Below are 17,471 nucleotides of genomic sequence, written 5' to 3'. Positions count from 1 at the left end.
GAATACGATCTTTTAGCCAGTTTTCTATCCATTTACATACAGATTTTTCCAGCCTGTAGACTTTACCTTACACATTAGCTGTGTGTGGGGAACTGTGTAAAACGCTTTTGCAAAATCCAAGTATACCACGTCCACTGCCACCCCTCTGTCCAAGTATACCACGTCCACCGCCACCCCTCTGTCCAAGTATACCACGTCCACCGCCACCCCTCTGTCCAAGTATACCACGCTCACCGCCACCCCTCTGTCCAAGTATACCACATCCACCACCACCCCTCTGTCCAAGCATACCACGTCTACCGCCACCCCTCTGTCCAAGTATACCATGTCCACCGCCACCCCTCTGTCCAAGTATACCACGTCCACTGCCGCCCCTCTGTCCAAGGTTTTGCTCACTTCCTCACCACCCCTCTATCCACGTATACCACATCCAAAGCCACCCCTCTGTCCAAGTATAGCACGTCCACCACCACCCCTCTGTCCAAGTATACCATGTCCACAACCACCCCTCTGTCCACGTATACCACATCCAAAGCCACCCCTCTGTCCAAGTATAGCACGTCCACCACCACCCCTCTGTCCAAGTATACCACGTCCACCGCCACCCCTCTGTCCAAGTATACCACATCCACCTCCACCCCTCTGCCCAAGTATACCACATCCACCACCACCCCTCTGTCCAAGTATACCACGTCCACCGCCACCCCTCTGTCCAAGTATACCACATCCACCTCCACCCCTCTGTCCAAGTATACCACATCCACTGCCACCCCTCTGCCCAAGTATACCACATCCACCACCACCCCTCTGTCCAAGTATACCACGTCCACCGCCACCCCTCTGTCCAAGTATACCACATCCACCTCCACCCCTCTGTCCAAGTATACCACATCCACTGCCACCCCTCTGATCAAGGTTTTGCACACCTCCTCATAAATAGAAATCAGATTTGTTTGACAACTGCTGTCTTTCATGAATCCATGCTGTCTGTTGCTTAAAATATATTTTTCCAGCAAGAACTCATCTATGTGGTCTTTTATTAAGCTCTCCAGTATCTTCCCAAATATAGAAGTTAAACTAACAGGTCTATAATTACATGTTAAAGATTCTGACTGTTGCCTTTCTATCATCTCGTACCAGTCTGTCCATTCTCCTCTGACCTCTGACATCAACAAGGCATTTTCGTCCACACAACTGTCACTCACTGGATATTTTCTTTTTTTCGGACCATTCTCTGTAAACCCCAGAGATGGTTGTGTGTGAAAATCCCAGTAGATTAGCAGTTTTTGAAATACTCCGACCAGCCCGTCTACCACCAACAACCATGCCACGTTCAAAGTCACTTAAATCCCCTTTCTTCCCCATTCTGATACTTGGTTTGAAATTCAGCAAGTTGTCTTCACCACATCTAGATGCCTAAATTCACTGAGTTGCTGCCATGTGATTGGCTGATTATCAGTGTGTGTTGCTGAGCAATTGAATAGGTGTACCTAATAAAGCGACCAGTGAGTGTATATATACTTAATAATTATTATTTCATATAATGTCTGCGGTTTATTAAGTCACTCCCAGCCCATTCAAACCCCTTCACATATGCTCTCTGTCCCCTGTCACAGGGGAGCTCAGCGATGCTACAATGGAGCAGATAGAGGACCACACATGTGCGGGGGTTTAAAAGCTCGCTCCTGTCTTGGTTGGGGTAAACAGCAATGGCTGGGAGCGTCTTAGCAACAGCCTAGCAACAAGGCAGGATGGGATGATGTCATCTCTGGGAGTTTTCAGTCAGGCTACAGGAGGTACCTAAATGGCCTACACCTATAGCAATGGCATTAACCTCTAGTCAAAGCTGCACAGTTTTTTTTTCTATCTACAGGCAACACTTGCCTGAATAGGCAGTTCTTTGGTAAAAGTGAACTAACCCTTTAAAACTTTTTTTAAGGTCCACATTAGTGATGAGATGAACTCCCCCCTGTTTGGCTTGCGGTCGAACATTCAAACCTACTAAAAGTTCGACCGCAAACTTCAGTCAAGGACAATTTACTGAGCAGTATTTTACCGCATTTATTCATGTTTCAGCTGTCAGCGGGGTTCCCCACTAAGGCTCCATTCACATCTGAGCGCAGCGTTTTTGCGTGTTTTCATACAGCGTTTTTTAGGCATTTTTTGAACTTTGGAGTTTTTTATTTGCCAATAGAGAAAAATATCATCTGTTAAATCATTTGTTGCTAGGTTTTTCTTTTTTTATTATTTTTCCATCAGCTTTTTTTGATATTATTATTATTAATATTATTATTCAGTTATTATTATTGTTTATTTATTTTTTTGTTAGGGTAAGGGGTTAGTTAAGGTTAGATTAGGGTTAGGATTGGGTTTTGGTTGGGATTACTATTTCATTTATTATTTTCTTATTATTTATTTATTATTTATTTATAGTATTTTCCTTATTTTCTCATTATTTATTGATTTTTTTGCTACGGTAGTAGTAATAATAATAATAATAATAATAATAATAATAAAATGAATCAATACATGTAAAATAAATAGACAAGTAAAAAAAAAATCATAAATAAATACTAGGTATTAATAAATAAATAATTAACCCCTAACCCTTAAAAAATATAACAAATTATTATTATTATTGTTATTAATAGTAGTGTATTTTTTTTTTTTTAAGGTTAGGAGTTAATTATTATTATTAAACAGCTCATCCACTCCCTCATCATATCACGACTCGACTACTGCAACTCCCTCCTCACTGGCCTGCCTCGCCGCTGGCTATCCCTGCTTCAGTCGATCCTGAATACGGATGCCAGACTCATTCACCTTTCCAACCGCTCCGTTTCCGCCCCCCCCCTCTGCCAATCCCTCCACTGGCTTCCGATTGCGCAACGGATCAAATTCAAAATCCTAACGCTGACGTACAAAGCTGTCCACCATACTGCCCCGAACTACATCACTGACCTAATATCCAAATACCGCCCAACACGCACACTCCGCTCCTCACAAGACCTCCTTCTCTCTCGTTCCCTGGTCTCCTCCTCCCATGCCCGCCTCCAGGACTTCTCCAGGGTGTCACCCATCCTCTGGAACTCCCTGCCCCAACCCATCAGATTATCACCTACTCTCCTCTCCTTTAGGCGCACCCTGAAAACCCACCTCTTCAGGGAAGCCTACCCCACCCCCTGCTAACTTACCGACCTCCTCCACTCTTCCTACCACCCCATCCCCCACAGCTATCTCCTCCTGTACCACCATCCCCTCCCTCCTAGATTGTAAGCTCGAAAGAGCAGGGCCCTCAATCCCCTCATGTTTTGCATTGTATTGGTATTGTTCTGTCACATGTTCTGTCCCCCTTTGTAATGTACAGAGCTGAGCGAACTATTGGTGCTTTATAAATACTGTATAATAATAATAATAATTTATTCATTTTTATTATTTATTTATATGTGATTTTTTATTTATATGTGTATTTATTTGACATTTATTTATTCATATACTATTATTATTTTTGATTTTACATTTTCATTTAAGCAGAAAATCGCACAAAACGTGAGCAAATATGCGCACAAACGCATCAATCACGCGTTTCTATTCTTTTCTATGGGAATATAAACGCTCCAAAAATATGCACATCTGTCCAAATTGAGCTACAAAAGCAGCTCTAAAACATTTTTGAGCTTCAGGCGTTCTGCTTCAGGGGACTTGGAGTGGAGATGTGAACCATCTCTACAGAGTAATATTGATTTTTTTCCCCCTGAGCGTTTTGGAGCGTCGAGCTTTGCACCACAAAACGTTGAGGTGTGAATGTAGCCTAGCAGCTGAACGTCAAAAAGAATTGTTGGCATAGTCTGACAATTTAAAAAAACAATGGCGTGCCCCCCCCCCCCCCCCCATTCCTACCAAGCCCTTCAGGTGTGGTATGGGTTTTGAGGGGAACCCCTATGCCGAAATAAAAAAAAAATGATATGGGGGTCCTACCCCCCAAAATCCATACCAGACCCTTTTCCGAACACCATTCCCTCCTGAACCATGCCCTCAACATGCGGAGGGGGGTTTTGGGGCGGGAGTGCTCCCCCCCAAGCACCTTGTCCCCATGTGGATGGGAACAACAACCCCACAACCCTGGTCGGTGGTTGTGAGGGTCTGCAGGCCCCCAGATCCCACATCCCCCCATGTGAATGAGTATGGGATACATGGCACCGCTACTTATCCACAAAAAAAATGTAGTGTAAGAAAAGACAGGAGACAGTCTTTGACAAGTCCTTCATTAAAATTATAAATAAAAAAAGTCCCCCGAAGTAGATCCAACGTCAATCACGATGCCCGCCACCACCACTGACCCAAAAAAGTAAAAACAATCCACTCCGGCCCCTGGACGCTGGCTCCCACGGTTTGACAGCTGTGCCGCGATAACAGTTCTTAAATATGGTGATGACATCACAAGGGGGCGGGATCACCCCGCTCCTTGTAATGTCATCATGCCCTGTGATTGGCCAAAGCATTGCACCTGTTTCTAGATGAGTTTTTTTAGCTGTAAAAATGCTCTGCTGCTGAAAAACAAAAAGCAAAAAACGGTAAATTGCTTCAAAATGGCGTTTTTTGTGTTTTTTTGACCCCAAAAAAATGCTAAAAACCGCAAACGCAAAAAATGCGGCAAAACACCGCCAAGCACTAATGCAAAAACGCTAAAAAATGCTGAAAAACTCACCTTTTAAACGTGACTTTACACAGCTAACATTACCAGAGTTATTAAAATGCTCCGTGTGCATGGAGCCTGAACCAACAACACCCCGGCTCAGGGGCGGACTGACCATTTGGAAACTCGGGCACTGACCGAGGGCCCGGGGTCAGTAGGGGGCCCCATGAGATGCCCCTGGTACCTTTTTCATAGGCTTTTTTGAGTTTGGGCAAGGACACAGGGGCCCCATGATCCTCTATTGCCCGGGGGCCCCATGAGTTGTCAGTCCGCTCCTGGTAGGGGGCCCCATGAGATGCCCCTGGTACCTTTTTCACAGGCTTTTTTGAGTTTGGGCAAGGACACAGGTGCCCCATGATCCCCTATTGCCCGGGGGCCCCATGAGTTGTCAGTCCACCCCTGCCCCGGCCCCCCACCCGGGAGAGCCTTCCACTACCACCCCCCCTCACTCAAGTCACTATGTTTTTGCATGCTGCACAAAATAAAATTGTATTATAAAAGTGTGTACCTTTTCTATAATTCCCTTTTACTAATGTTGAATATGTTTGTTTTGTTGCAGATTTTCTAAACAAAAAACAATCTATCCAAGGATGAATAACAAATGTTATATTCTGAAAAGGAAGATATCATGTTAAATAATAATGCAGAAGAATGAACAAAACTTTTCTATATTGTAATCCAGATATTACTTTGGCTTATCAGGAATATTGAATAAACTCTGGAAGTGGCCCCCTGAACACTTTACATTTGAGATGTCCACACTGGAAATTTTGTTTCGTTTAATTTTCATGCTTGACCAATGTAATTAACAATAAAATATCCATCCCTTTCATTTTTTTCCTCCAATTATGTGAATTGGCAAAGCTTCCCTTTGAGTGTTTCCTTGTTCCTTGTGATCTGCAAGTCCTCTACGTTCACCAAACTTATCATCAGCCTGCAACTGATAGTTGTGTACCTGTTAGTAGGTTAAAATGAGATAGATGCACTATATTGCCAACCGTATTGGTCGGCCTGCCTTTACACGCACCTGAACTAGCATCTCAGTCTTAGTCCGTAGGGTTCAATATTGAGTTGGCCCCGCCCTTTACAGCTATAACAGCTTCAACTCTTCTGGGAAGGCCGTCCACAAGGTTTAGGAGGGTGTCTATGGGAAGGTTGACCATTCCTCCAGAAGAGCATTTGTGAGGTCAGGCACTGATGTCGGGGGAGGAGGCCTAGCTTGCAGTCTCTGCTCTAATTCATCAAAAAGGTGTTCTATGGGGTTGAGGTCAGGACTCTGTGCAGGCCAGTCAAGTTCCTCCACCCCAAACTGGCTCCTCCATGTCTTTATGGACCTTGCTTTGTGCACTGGTGCGCAGTCATGTTGGAACAGGAAGGAGCCATCCCCAAACTCTTCCCACACAGTTGGGAGCATGAAATTGTCCAAAATGTCTTGGTATGCTGATGCCTTAAGAGTTCCCTTCACTGGAACTAGGGAGCCAAGCCTAACCCCTGAAAAACAACCCCACACCATAATCCCCCCTCCACCAAACTTTACACTTGGCACATTGCAGTCAGGCAAATACCGTTCTCCTGGCAACCACCAAATCTGGACACAGTCATCGGATTGCCAGACAGAGAAACGTGATTGGTCACTCCAGAGAACACATCTCCACTGCTCTAGAGTCCAGTGGTGGCATGCTTTACACCACGGCATCCGATGCTAGGCATTGCACTTGGTGATGTAAGACCTGGATAAGACCTGGATGCAGCTATCAGCAACAGAGTGCTCCTCTTTGGGCTGAAGCAGCACCCCCTTGTCTCCGACTCCCCGGTCTTAACATTTAGCAGACTCAAGCAGCTGACTCCAGCCTTCCTCCTAACAGGGGTGCACTGTGATGTAAAGTAGGTTGGGGGACTCTTGACTACTCATGGTGCATGGGGGGGGGGCTTTTGACATCTGATAAAAGGGGGGGGGTGTTCTAGACATCTAATCTTACAGATACAACAAGCCCTTGGGCCATAGCTTCCAAATGGCCCTGATTTTGAAGGGACTCTCCCTCCTTCCTCCTCATTTGTCCCTCATTTGGTCTGATCTATAGAGTTGCATATAAAATGCATTAGTTATCTATCAAAAAGTGCTTTACAGTGCTAAACCTTCTATACAATTTCTAAATTGCTGCATCTGTAAATTTCAAAAGCCAATATAAAGGAATAGCAATGTTCCTAGGAATAGTGGTTAAAAGCACTTGTACCCACATGGAAGAAAAAAATATTTTAAAAATATTCTTCCCAAATATATTATATATTTGAAATACTACAATTTTGGCCATATTCAATGTATTAAAAAAATAAATAAATATATATATATATATATATATATATATATATATATATACATATATATATTTGGAGCAAATATGGAGCACTAGCGTTTTAGATATGGTTGAAGTCTATTGTCCAAAAAAAAGCAAACCGCAGTGGGAAAAGAAGTCCCTGACCCTTTCTAAAAAACGCGCCTGCAAAAACCGCACAGATGTAAATGTGATCCATAGGAAATAATGTGAAATGGCATGCACTGTGTTCCTGCAAAGCGCAAAAAAATCGCGGATATGTGAACTAGGCGTCAATGCTAACATTACAAAAATAAACTGGAGGTTCAATTTATTGCTTCATTGTCTGATGTGAACTGGGCTGGAAGTCGTTTTCCTTTCAGTCCACAGCCGCCTTGAGTACAGCCACTTGTAAGTCATTTCCTCATTAATGGTAAATTTGCTGAATGTAACAAGTCAGCCAGTAAGATTTCCTTTCCAGAAATAGGAGTCGGAGGCTCTGGGATCCTGTCCGTCATCAGGAAGTTTTCCGCTGTTATCACCACTGGGCAGTGTATCCTGCGAAGGAAGGCCAACCACAGATGTCATACAGAAGGAAGACAACAGCGGCAGAAGACAGAGCCATGAGCGGGTCTACAATAACAGGTAATATCGGGGATACTTTACACTCACAGCATTGTATATCATTTATTATTTATATAGCGCCATCAATTTACATGTATATATATATATTGTACATTCACATCAGTCCCTAGAATCCATCCAATTCAGTGATATATCAAATATACAGCAATCATCCAGAAAAACTGGAACATTTTTCGAATCCACCCAGACTGACGAATATACATAATGAATGTTGAACATAGGAAACATAATGAACACAAGAAAACAAAAGTCTTCCATAAACAAATGCATCCCAAAGAAAACAAAACTTTCCAGTGTTCACGTGGCTAACATGGACCATGGATATTCTTTCACTTTTTGTGTTCTTTTATGATTTATTTATTTCAGGTACTTATATAGCGCCATCAATTTACACAGCACTTTACATATATATTGTACATTCACATCAGTCCCTAACCCTCAAGGGGCGTTCAGTCCAGGGGCGGACTGAGCATTTGGAAACTCAGGCACTGCCTGAGGGCCCAGGGTCAGTAGGGGGCCCCATGAGATGCCCCTGGTACCTTTTTCATAGGCGTTTTTGAGTTTGGGCAAGGACACAGGGGCCCCATGATCCCCTATTGCCCAGGGGCCCCATGAGTTGTCAGTCCGCCCCTGGTTCAGTCTAAGGTCCTTAATTCATACATACACTTACTAGGGCCAATTTAGACAGGAGCCAATTACCTACCAGCATGTCTTTGGACTGTGGGAGGAAACTGGAGTACCCAGAGAAAACCCACGCAGGCACAGGGAGAACATGCAAACTCCAGGCAGGTGGTGCTGTGGTTGGGATTTGAACCAATGACCCTAGAACTGCCAGGTGGAAGTGTTAACCATTTAGCCACTGTGCTGCCCTTCTTCTTATATATAGAGAACAACGGACCTCCATTATCAAATGTCCGAACATTTCTCGTTGTGTGCAGCTGCCAATCAGAATTCACCTTTTAATCTACAGAGCAGTGTCCAACTTTTTGTTTATTAATGTAAGAAACTTTGTTAAAAGGTAACTACTGTAGTTATGATTTTGCTTATTATTAGTAGTCATTGCCAGGGGCGGACTGACAACTCATGGGGCCCCCGGGCAATAGGGGATCATGGGGCCCCTGTGTCCTCGCCCACACCCAAAAAAGCCTATGAAAAAGCCAATGAAAGGTACCAGGGGCATCTCATGGGGCCCCCCTACTGACCCCGGGCCCTCGGGCAGTGCCCGAGTGCTTGAATGATCAGTCCGCCCCTGGTCATTGCTGTTCTTCAGCAAATGGCAAAACGTTTCAAATGGCAAAATATAGTAGCACTAATGGAAAAATGGCAACTACTGTGGCACAAATGGCAAAATGTAGTCGCACTAAGGCTACTTTCACTCTGATCCGCCGCAAAAACGCATAGGTGTTTCTACTGAGTTTTTACTGTGCTTTTGCCGAGCGTTTTTTTTTAAAGGACATGTGACTTAACCTCCCTGGCGGTATGATTATTTCCGATTTTTGGTGCTGAAAGCGGTACCATTTTTTTGCATGGAAATATGTAGTTTTTTATTGTAGGCTGTAATTTTTAGGAATAACTCACTGAAATCTGTCCGAACAAGAGTCTAGTAAACATCCCGGGTATGATAAAACGTGAAACACGAAATCATAAATTATAATTTAATTAATAATCATAAAAAATAATAATATAATAATAACAAATTTAATTCAATAATATAATCAAACCAACAACACTGAAATTTGAAATACAGAGGCAAATTCGCACATCACTGAGCAAAGTCGCAAAATCGTTTTCAGTGTCTGATGACGAATTTCCCCCACGAATCATTATCACTCAATTCTGCAAGTGGTTCTGATTTACTATCGCTGTTCTCTAGCCGGTCTAAAACCGCTTTTGACCTAAAGGGACGCTTTTTGGACGCCATGGACGTTTCTCAGTTTCCAGGCAGAAAGAACAGTAAAAATGCAGGCAGGGCGCAGGACAAAGCACTCGGGACAAAATGTATGTGAAATGGGTTGAAGCAGCAATGTTTTACTATGTAAAATCGTTTTGAAAAAAATGAAATTTCTTTAAAATTTTCAAATTTCCCGCCGCCGGCGGCAGCGCCCGTACATCCCGACGTCACAGGGACCGGAACACAAGAGCCGGATGCCGGCATCAGCCAGAGGAGATGGCCGCGGACGCTGCAGGGGACACATCGCGGGAGCGAAGGACAAGGTAAGTGCTGCAGGGACTCCCTATGCAACGCTGCATGGTAAGCCCGAGTGTAGCTCGGGGTTACCGCTCTTGGTACTGAAACTTTACCCCGAGCTACACTCGGGAATACCAGCAGGGAGGTTAAAATCTGCACCAAAAACGCTTCTCAGAGGTGTTTTTAAGGCATTTTTGGGGCGTTTTTCAGGCGTTTTCTATTGATTTCAATGGGAAGTGGCGTTTTTGGGGCATTTTTTTTTAACTCCCCAGACATGCCCCAAAGATGCTGCAAGCAGGAGTTTTTAAACCACAGCACAAACACAATGCCTCAGTGTGAAAACATACGTAGATATACATTCACTTACATAGGGAAGCAAATTTCTTGAGCTTTTCTGGCACTTTTATTAACGCAAAAACGCTTGAAAAACTCGTCAATGTGAAAGCAGCCTAATGGCAAAATGTAGTAGCACTAATGGCAAAATGTAGTAGCACTAAGGCTACTTTCACACTGATCCGCCGCAAAAACGCATAGGTGTTTTTACTGCCCTTTTACCGCAGTTTCTGAGCGGTTTTTAAAGGACTTAAAAACTGCACCAAAAACGCTCCTCAGAGGCGTTTTTAAGGCATATTCGAGGTGTTTTTCAGGCCTTTTTCATTGATTTCAATGGGAAGAGGTGTTTTTGGGGCGTTTCTTTTAACTTCCCAAACATGCCCCAAAGATGCTGCAAGCAGGAGTTTTTACACCGCACCGCAAACATAACGCCTCAGTGTGAAAACATACGTAGATATATATTCACATACATAGGGAAGCAGATTTCTTGAGCTTTCCAGGCGCTTTTTTAAACCCAAAAATCCTTGAAAAACAGCCTAAAAAAGCAGCCTAATGGCAAAATGTAGTAGCACTAAGGCTACTTTCGCACTGATATACCGCAAAAACATATAGGCGTTTTTACTTTTGCCGCACTTTCTGAGTGTTTTTTAAAGGACACGTGACTTGAAAACTGCACCAAAAACGCTTCTTTGTTTTTAAGGCATATTTGAGGCGTTTTTCAGGCGTTTTTGATTGATTTCAATGGGAAGAGGTGTTTTTGGGGCTTTTTTTTTAACTCCCCAAACATGCCCCCCCCCCCCTCTTTATATAGCACACAGAAACAGAGCTGAAGCTGTCAATCACATGCTGTATGCTGAAGCTCCCTCCCCCGTCACCTTTTTCTCTTAGTGTCAGGAAAATTGCCAGAAGTGATTTATAATGATAGCAGAGGAACAAAGCAACAGACAGAAATGACACCTAGGGGTTGATTTGCTAAAACTGGAGAGTGCATGGTAGCCAATTAGCTTCTAACTTCAATTTGTTCAGTTAAGCGTTGAGAAAAAAAAAAAACTAGAAGCTGATTGGTTACTATGTAGAACTACACAATATGTTGCACTCTCCAGTTTTAGTAAATCAACCCCTTGGTGCTCTGGATTGAGACAAGTACACACTAAAGAGGGAAATACTTTGTTCATCTTTCATGTCTGAGGATTACAAACACTTTAGATCATCACTTAGCAACTGCCATTTTTACCTTTAATGCTTTACACTTTAACCAACTTTCATCATTTTCAACAGCAAAAAACATTGAGTAGCCTTACATTGCTTGAATGTCTACGGCTTCCTGCTGGCTTCGTTTGAAATTCCAGCAATGTATGGGCCTGCTAGAAATTGTTTGGCTGAGCAGTGACTGCAGTCAATCAGATGCAGCCAATCAGATGCAGCCAATCAGATGTAGGCATTGTTTGAAATTTTTGACAGCCACCAGGTCCTAGGAGGATCCAAAACATAGGTTCTGTAACTAAGATGTGATCACTGAATAAAACTTACACCCATTCTGGGGATCCTTGGCTTGCTGGTGTTATATTTTGTGCTCTGAACATCTTTGGTTCCCAGCCAGTGGTCGCTGTAGCACCCACTAACATTGCCAGCCATTTTTCAGAAACTTGTATGTTGGGAATATTGTGTTTGAGCACATTTTGTTTAACACATGCCAACACAAGGACCTGTGAAAAATTAGATATGTGAATGGGGACCATTCACACTGTCATTGTGCATTGATTTATGCTGGTTTGAGCTGGACAAAAGTAGAGCAATGCCTATCCCCTGATGAAACATGTAGGGCATGGCCTGTACATGACGTCATCACGCATGTGTGCCTATCAGAGTCTGCATTTTTTCGTAAGCTATCAGCCTGCTAATTAGTTTACTCTAAATGCTGTATATATGTGGTGAAGCTGCATGATTTTAACCTCGATAATTCTTATGGAAACTTTTGGATCAAATAAAAGGCATTATTTTTAAATGTACTGCACAATGGAGGTATGTGTTTTTTTTCTCTGGTGCCAATCTCGGCAAGCGGACTTGTGGTGTCTGATCCTATGCTGGGAGTGATTGGAGGAGCAAACCACTTAGGCCCCTTTCATACTGATGGTCCGATCAAGTCCACCTGAAAAACTGACACCCGATCTGACCATCAATAGACCTCTATGGACCATCGGGTGTCAGCAGGCAAGTGTCCTCTGACACCTGCCGGCATCTGATCCAATCCTGTATGTCAAAAACAGATGGATGGGAATCCATTCCCCATACTTCTGGTGGATTGGATCAGATGACAGTTGGGTGGAAATGGACAGGTGGTCCCTTTCCATCTGACCATCCTGGAGAAGATAGTGGACTGTGTCTGTGTCTGCTCTGAAGCAGCCAAGTGGACATGGACCTGTCATTCGCCTGCTCAGTGGGGATCAGCAGAGATATCCCAGCTGAGCAGGCGGAACCACTGACGGGTCCACCCCATCTAAAAGGAGCCTTAAGTGAATTTGACCATTTATAACTTTATGGTCCACCAGATCTGGTAAGAGTATACAAATAAACACCAACAAACTCCAAAATACAATGTGTAATGCCCAACCCCTGATCGCCAAGTAGTCCCTTCCTCCCCAGGAAGTCCATAATGAAATCAAATTATTCATCAGAATCCAATCAACATCCTCAATATGTATCCTCAAGTGACTTCATCATTCTTCAAAACTCATTATATTCTCAATAAAGTGATGTCCTCCTCTTCCTCTTTAACCCTCAAAAAAAATTAAATAGACCACACATAGCGCATTACCTATGTCACACAGTTATAGCCAAACTAAAATACACTCACATAAAAGTACTCAAAACATACAAAAACTCCACCAAGTGTCATCTCACATGCAATGTCTGTAATTCCTACTCTTACCCTCTGGGTATGCATAACTTGCTCAAATGTATTTCCAACACGTGGGATCTTTCTCCAAAATTTCTCCTCATGAGTAATCGTCCCTCCAAAAATATAAATTGCATATAGTGTAGTATTTTCAACAAATTTCATATCGTCCCACTCTGTGCTCTCGTAATATCAAACCAGTAACCACCAATTGAGTGAGACAATAGAGAAATCCACCACCTTCCAGTCCATGCACCGTACCAAACTGTAGAGAAAACACAACTTTCAGCAGGCAGACCACTCTCCAACCAATATCGCTCTTGTTGTTCTATCACAACGCCAAAACATGAATCAAAGACAGAATAGGCACCATCGTGTAATATATCGAAACCATCTGATATAGTAGATGAAAAAGCGATTACATAGTTAAGATATACAGCAGCGTTGGTTCAAAACATGTAGCCCTACCTCATCTAAAATGGCTGCCGCGCAACTTCTGGTTGGCATCTGACGTCACTTACTGACGCGTTTCATCGTTATGACTTTGTCAAAGGATCCTTTGACAAAGCCATAATGCTGAAACGTGTCAGTAAGTGACGTCAGACGCCAACCGGAAGTGGCACGCTAGCCATTTTAGATGAGGTCCGGTCTTACCAAACTATATGAACCACTGATGTATTTATACATACTGATCATATCCCCCCCTTATGTATTATACATGGAGATCATATCCCCCCCTATGTATTATACATGGAGATCATATCCCCCCTTATGTATTATACATGGAGATCATATCCCCCTTATGTATTATACATGGAGATCATATCCCCCCCTTATGTATTATACATGGAGATCATATCCCCCCTTTTGTATTATACATGGAGATCATATCCCCCCTTATGTGTTATACATGGAGATCATATCCCCCTTATGTATTATACATGGAGATCATATCCCTCCTTATGTATTATACATGGAGATCATATCCCCCCTTATGTATTATACATGGAGATCATATCCCCCCTTATGTATTATACATGGAAATCATATCCCCCTTATGTGTTATACATGGAGATCATATCCCCCCTTATGTATTATACATGGAGATCATATCCTCCCTTATGTATTATACATGGAGATCATATCCCCCCTTATGTATTATACATGGAGATCATATCCCCCCCTTATGTATTATACATGGTGACCATATCCCCCTTATGTATTATACATGGAGATCATATCCCCCCTTATGTATTATACATGGAGATCATATCCCCCCTTATGTATTATACATGGAGATCATATCCCCCCCTTATGTATTATACATGGTGATCATATCCCCCCTTATGTATTATACATGGAGATCATATCCCCCCTTATGTATTATACATGTAGATCATATCCCCCCTTATGTATTATACATGGAGATCATATCCCCCCCTTATGTATTATACATGGAGATCATTTCCCCCCTTATGTATTATACATGGAGATCATTTCCCCCCCTTATGTATTATACATGGAGATCATTTCCCCCTTATGTATTATACATGGTGATCATATCCCCCCCTTATGTATTATACATGGAGATCGTTTCCCCCTTATGTATTATACATGGTGATCATATCCCCCCTTATGTATTATACATGGAGATCATATCCCTCCCTTATGTATTATACATGGTGATCATATCCCCCCTTATGTATTATACATGGAGATCATATCCCCCCTTATGTATCATACATGGAGATCATATCCCCCCCTTATGTATTATACATGGAGATCATATCCCCCCTTATGTATTATACATGGAGATCATATCCCCCCTTATGTATCATACATGGAGATCATATCCCCCCCTTTTGTATTATACACAGAGATCATATCCCCCTTATGTATTATATACAGAGATCATATCCCCCCCTTATGTATTATACATGGAGATCATATCCCCCTTATGTATTATACATGGAGATCATATCCCCTTTATGTATTATACATGGAGATCATATCCCCCCTTATCTATTATACATGGTGATCATATCCCCCCTTATGTATTATACATGGTGATCATATCCCCCCTTATGTATTATACATGGTGATCATATCCCCTCTTATGTATTATACATGGAGATCATATCCCTTCTTATGTATTATACATGGAGATCATATCCCCTTTATGTATTATACATGGAGATCATATCCCCCCTTATCTGTTATACATGGTGATCATACCCCCCCTTATGTATTATACATGGTGATCATATCCCCCTTATGTATTATACATGGAGATCATATCCCCCCTTATGTATTATACATGGAGATCATATCCCCCCTTATGTATTATACATGGTGATCATATCCCCCCCTTATGTATTATACATGGAGATCATATCCCCCTTATGTATTATACATGGGGATCATATCCCCCCTTATGTATTATACATGGAGATCATATCCCCCCTTATGTATTATACATGGAGATCATATCCCCCCTTATGTATTATACATGGAGATCATATCCCCCCTTATGTATTATACATGGAGATCATACCCCCCTTTATGTATTATACATGGAGGTCATATCCCCCCTTATGTATTATACATGGAGATCATATCCCCCTTATGTATTATACATGGAGATCATATCCCCCCCTTATGTATTATACATGGAGATCATATCCCCCCTTATGTATTATACATGGTGATCATATACCCCTTGTGTATTATACATGGAGATCATATCCCCCTTATGTATTATACATGGTGATCATATCCCCCCTTATGTATTATACATGTTGATCATATCCCCCCTTATGTATTATACATGGAGATCATATCCCCCTTATGTATTATACATGGTGATCATATCCCCCATTATGTATTATACATGGAGATCAAATCCCCCCTTATGTACTATACATGGTGATCATATCCCCCTTGTGTATTATACATGGAGATCATACCCCCTTATGTATTATACATGGAGATCATATCCCCCATTATTTATTATACATGGAGATCATATCCCCCTTATGTATTATACATGGAGATCATATCCCCCATTATGTATTATACATGGAGATCATATCCCCCCTTATGTATTATACATGGAGATCATATCCCCCCTTATGTATTATACATGGAGATCATATCCCCCTTATGTATTATACATGGAGATCATATCCCCCCTTATGTATTATATATGGTGATCATATCCCCCCCTTATGTATTACACATGGAGATCATATCCCCCCTTATGTATTATACATGGAGATCATATCCCCCCTTATGTATTATACATGGAGATCATATCCCCCCTTATGTATTATACATGGTGATCATATCCCCCCCTTATGTATTACACATGGAGATCATATCCCCCCTTATGTATTACACATGGTGATCATAGCTGATCTCCTCCATGCCTCTTATCAGTTTGGTTGCCCTTCTCTGCACTTTCTCCATATCACAATTGCATAGCGGCTGTTTTGTACACTGTTGTTGGATTGTGTTTGACCCGATGCAGATCTGAAAAGTAGAGCAAGTCCTGCTTGCTTTCCATGCAGTACTTGGTTAACACAAATTAGCACCGTGCGCATCAACACACAGGCAGAACAGAAGGCCAACACAAGTTTGGCTCCTCTACCCTTTTCTTCTTCCAGCACATGTTAAAACGCAATACAACATGACAACTCATGGCAACGCAATTGCATTAACCTGCACTCAACACACACTTTGAGGTGTCAATGGACCCCAAAAATGGCAATAATCTGCCTTTTTTTGAACTGTATCAGTTAAGTGATGATCTATTTTGTTATAAACTATATCAATTGCAAGATTAGTTCTGAATTCTTTTTTCACATGTTCTATCTTCAGTCCTCAGTGCATGGATGACCATAGTCTCTGCAATCAACATTCAGCTGATCCCGCAGTATCCAGTGATCCAAAGTTCCGTCACTTTAAGTGTTACTGGCATTACCGGCAGGATACGGACTTTCCTTTGGTTTAAAGGATCAGACACGAGTAAAGAAAATCAAATCCTCACCTACTTCCCTAATGATAATTCCCCTATAGCTGTGGGAGATAAATATTTTAAACGGGCCCAAGCTTTTTCCAATGGTTCTTTGGCCATAACAGATCTCAGTGTCCAAGATGGCGGTCATTACATAGTCAAGATACAGACAGAGAAGGCAGAACAAAAGTCAATTTTCCTGAGAGTGTATGGTGAGTACTAATTCATCCACAGCAGGGGTCTCCAAACTCATTAAACAAAGAGCCAGTTTATTGTCCTTCAATCTTTAGGGGGGCCGGACTGTGGTCAGTGGGTGTAGAAAAATGTCTTGCTGTCAATGCCAGTAAACAGTGTCCCATCTTTGGTAATAGGGGAGGAATAGTTCT

At 42.2% G+C, this 17,471-nt stretch overlaps 2 protein-coding genes across 3 annotated transcripts in view; both read left to right on the top strand.

Annotated features, from left to right (window-relative positions):
* LOC149443884 (cell adhesion molecule CEACAM1-like) overlaps positions 1 to 5,528 on the top strand; it is a 28,577-nt gene extending 23,049 nt beyond the window's left edge. Inside the window, exon 6 of the mRNA XM_089655215.1 lies at positions 5,256 to 5,528. Within this exon, the coding sequence (XP_089511341.1) occupies positions 5,256 to 5,264 (9 nt within the window). The 3' untranslated portion in view covers positions 5,265 to 5,528. The remainder of the gene's footprint in view (positions 1 to 5,255) is intronic.
* A 1,892-nt stretch (positions 5,529 to 7,420) lies between these two features.
* Positions 7,421 to 17,471, top strand: part of LOC149443883 (cell adhesion molecule CEACAM15-like) — a 33,291-nt gene continuing 23,240 nt past the window's right edge. For both annotated transcript variants that reach the window (XM_089655210.1, XM_089655209.1), the window contains exons 1-2: positions 7,421 to 7,653; positions 16,950 to 17,297. In XM_089655210.1, coding sequence (XP_089511336.1) covers positions 7,590 to 7,653; positions 16,950 to 17,297 — 412 coding nt within the window. In that variant the 5' untranslated portion in view covers positions 7,421 to 7,589. The remainder of the gene's footprint in view (positions 7,654 to 16,949; positions 17,298 to 17,471) is intronic.

This window comes from Staurois parvus, unplaced genomic scaffold (assembly GCF_062004578.1).
Source record: "Staurois parvus isolate SC_StPar_1 unplaced genomic scaffold, SC_StPar_1.0 ptg000827l, whole genome shotgun sequence".
Taxonomy (NCBI): Eukaryota; Metazoa; Chordata; class Amphibia; order Anura; family Ranidae; genus Staurois; species Staurois parvus.
This window is presented reverse-complemented; position numbering and strand designations above follow the sequence as displayed.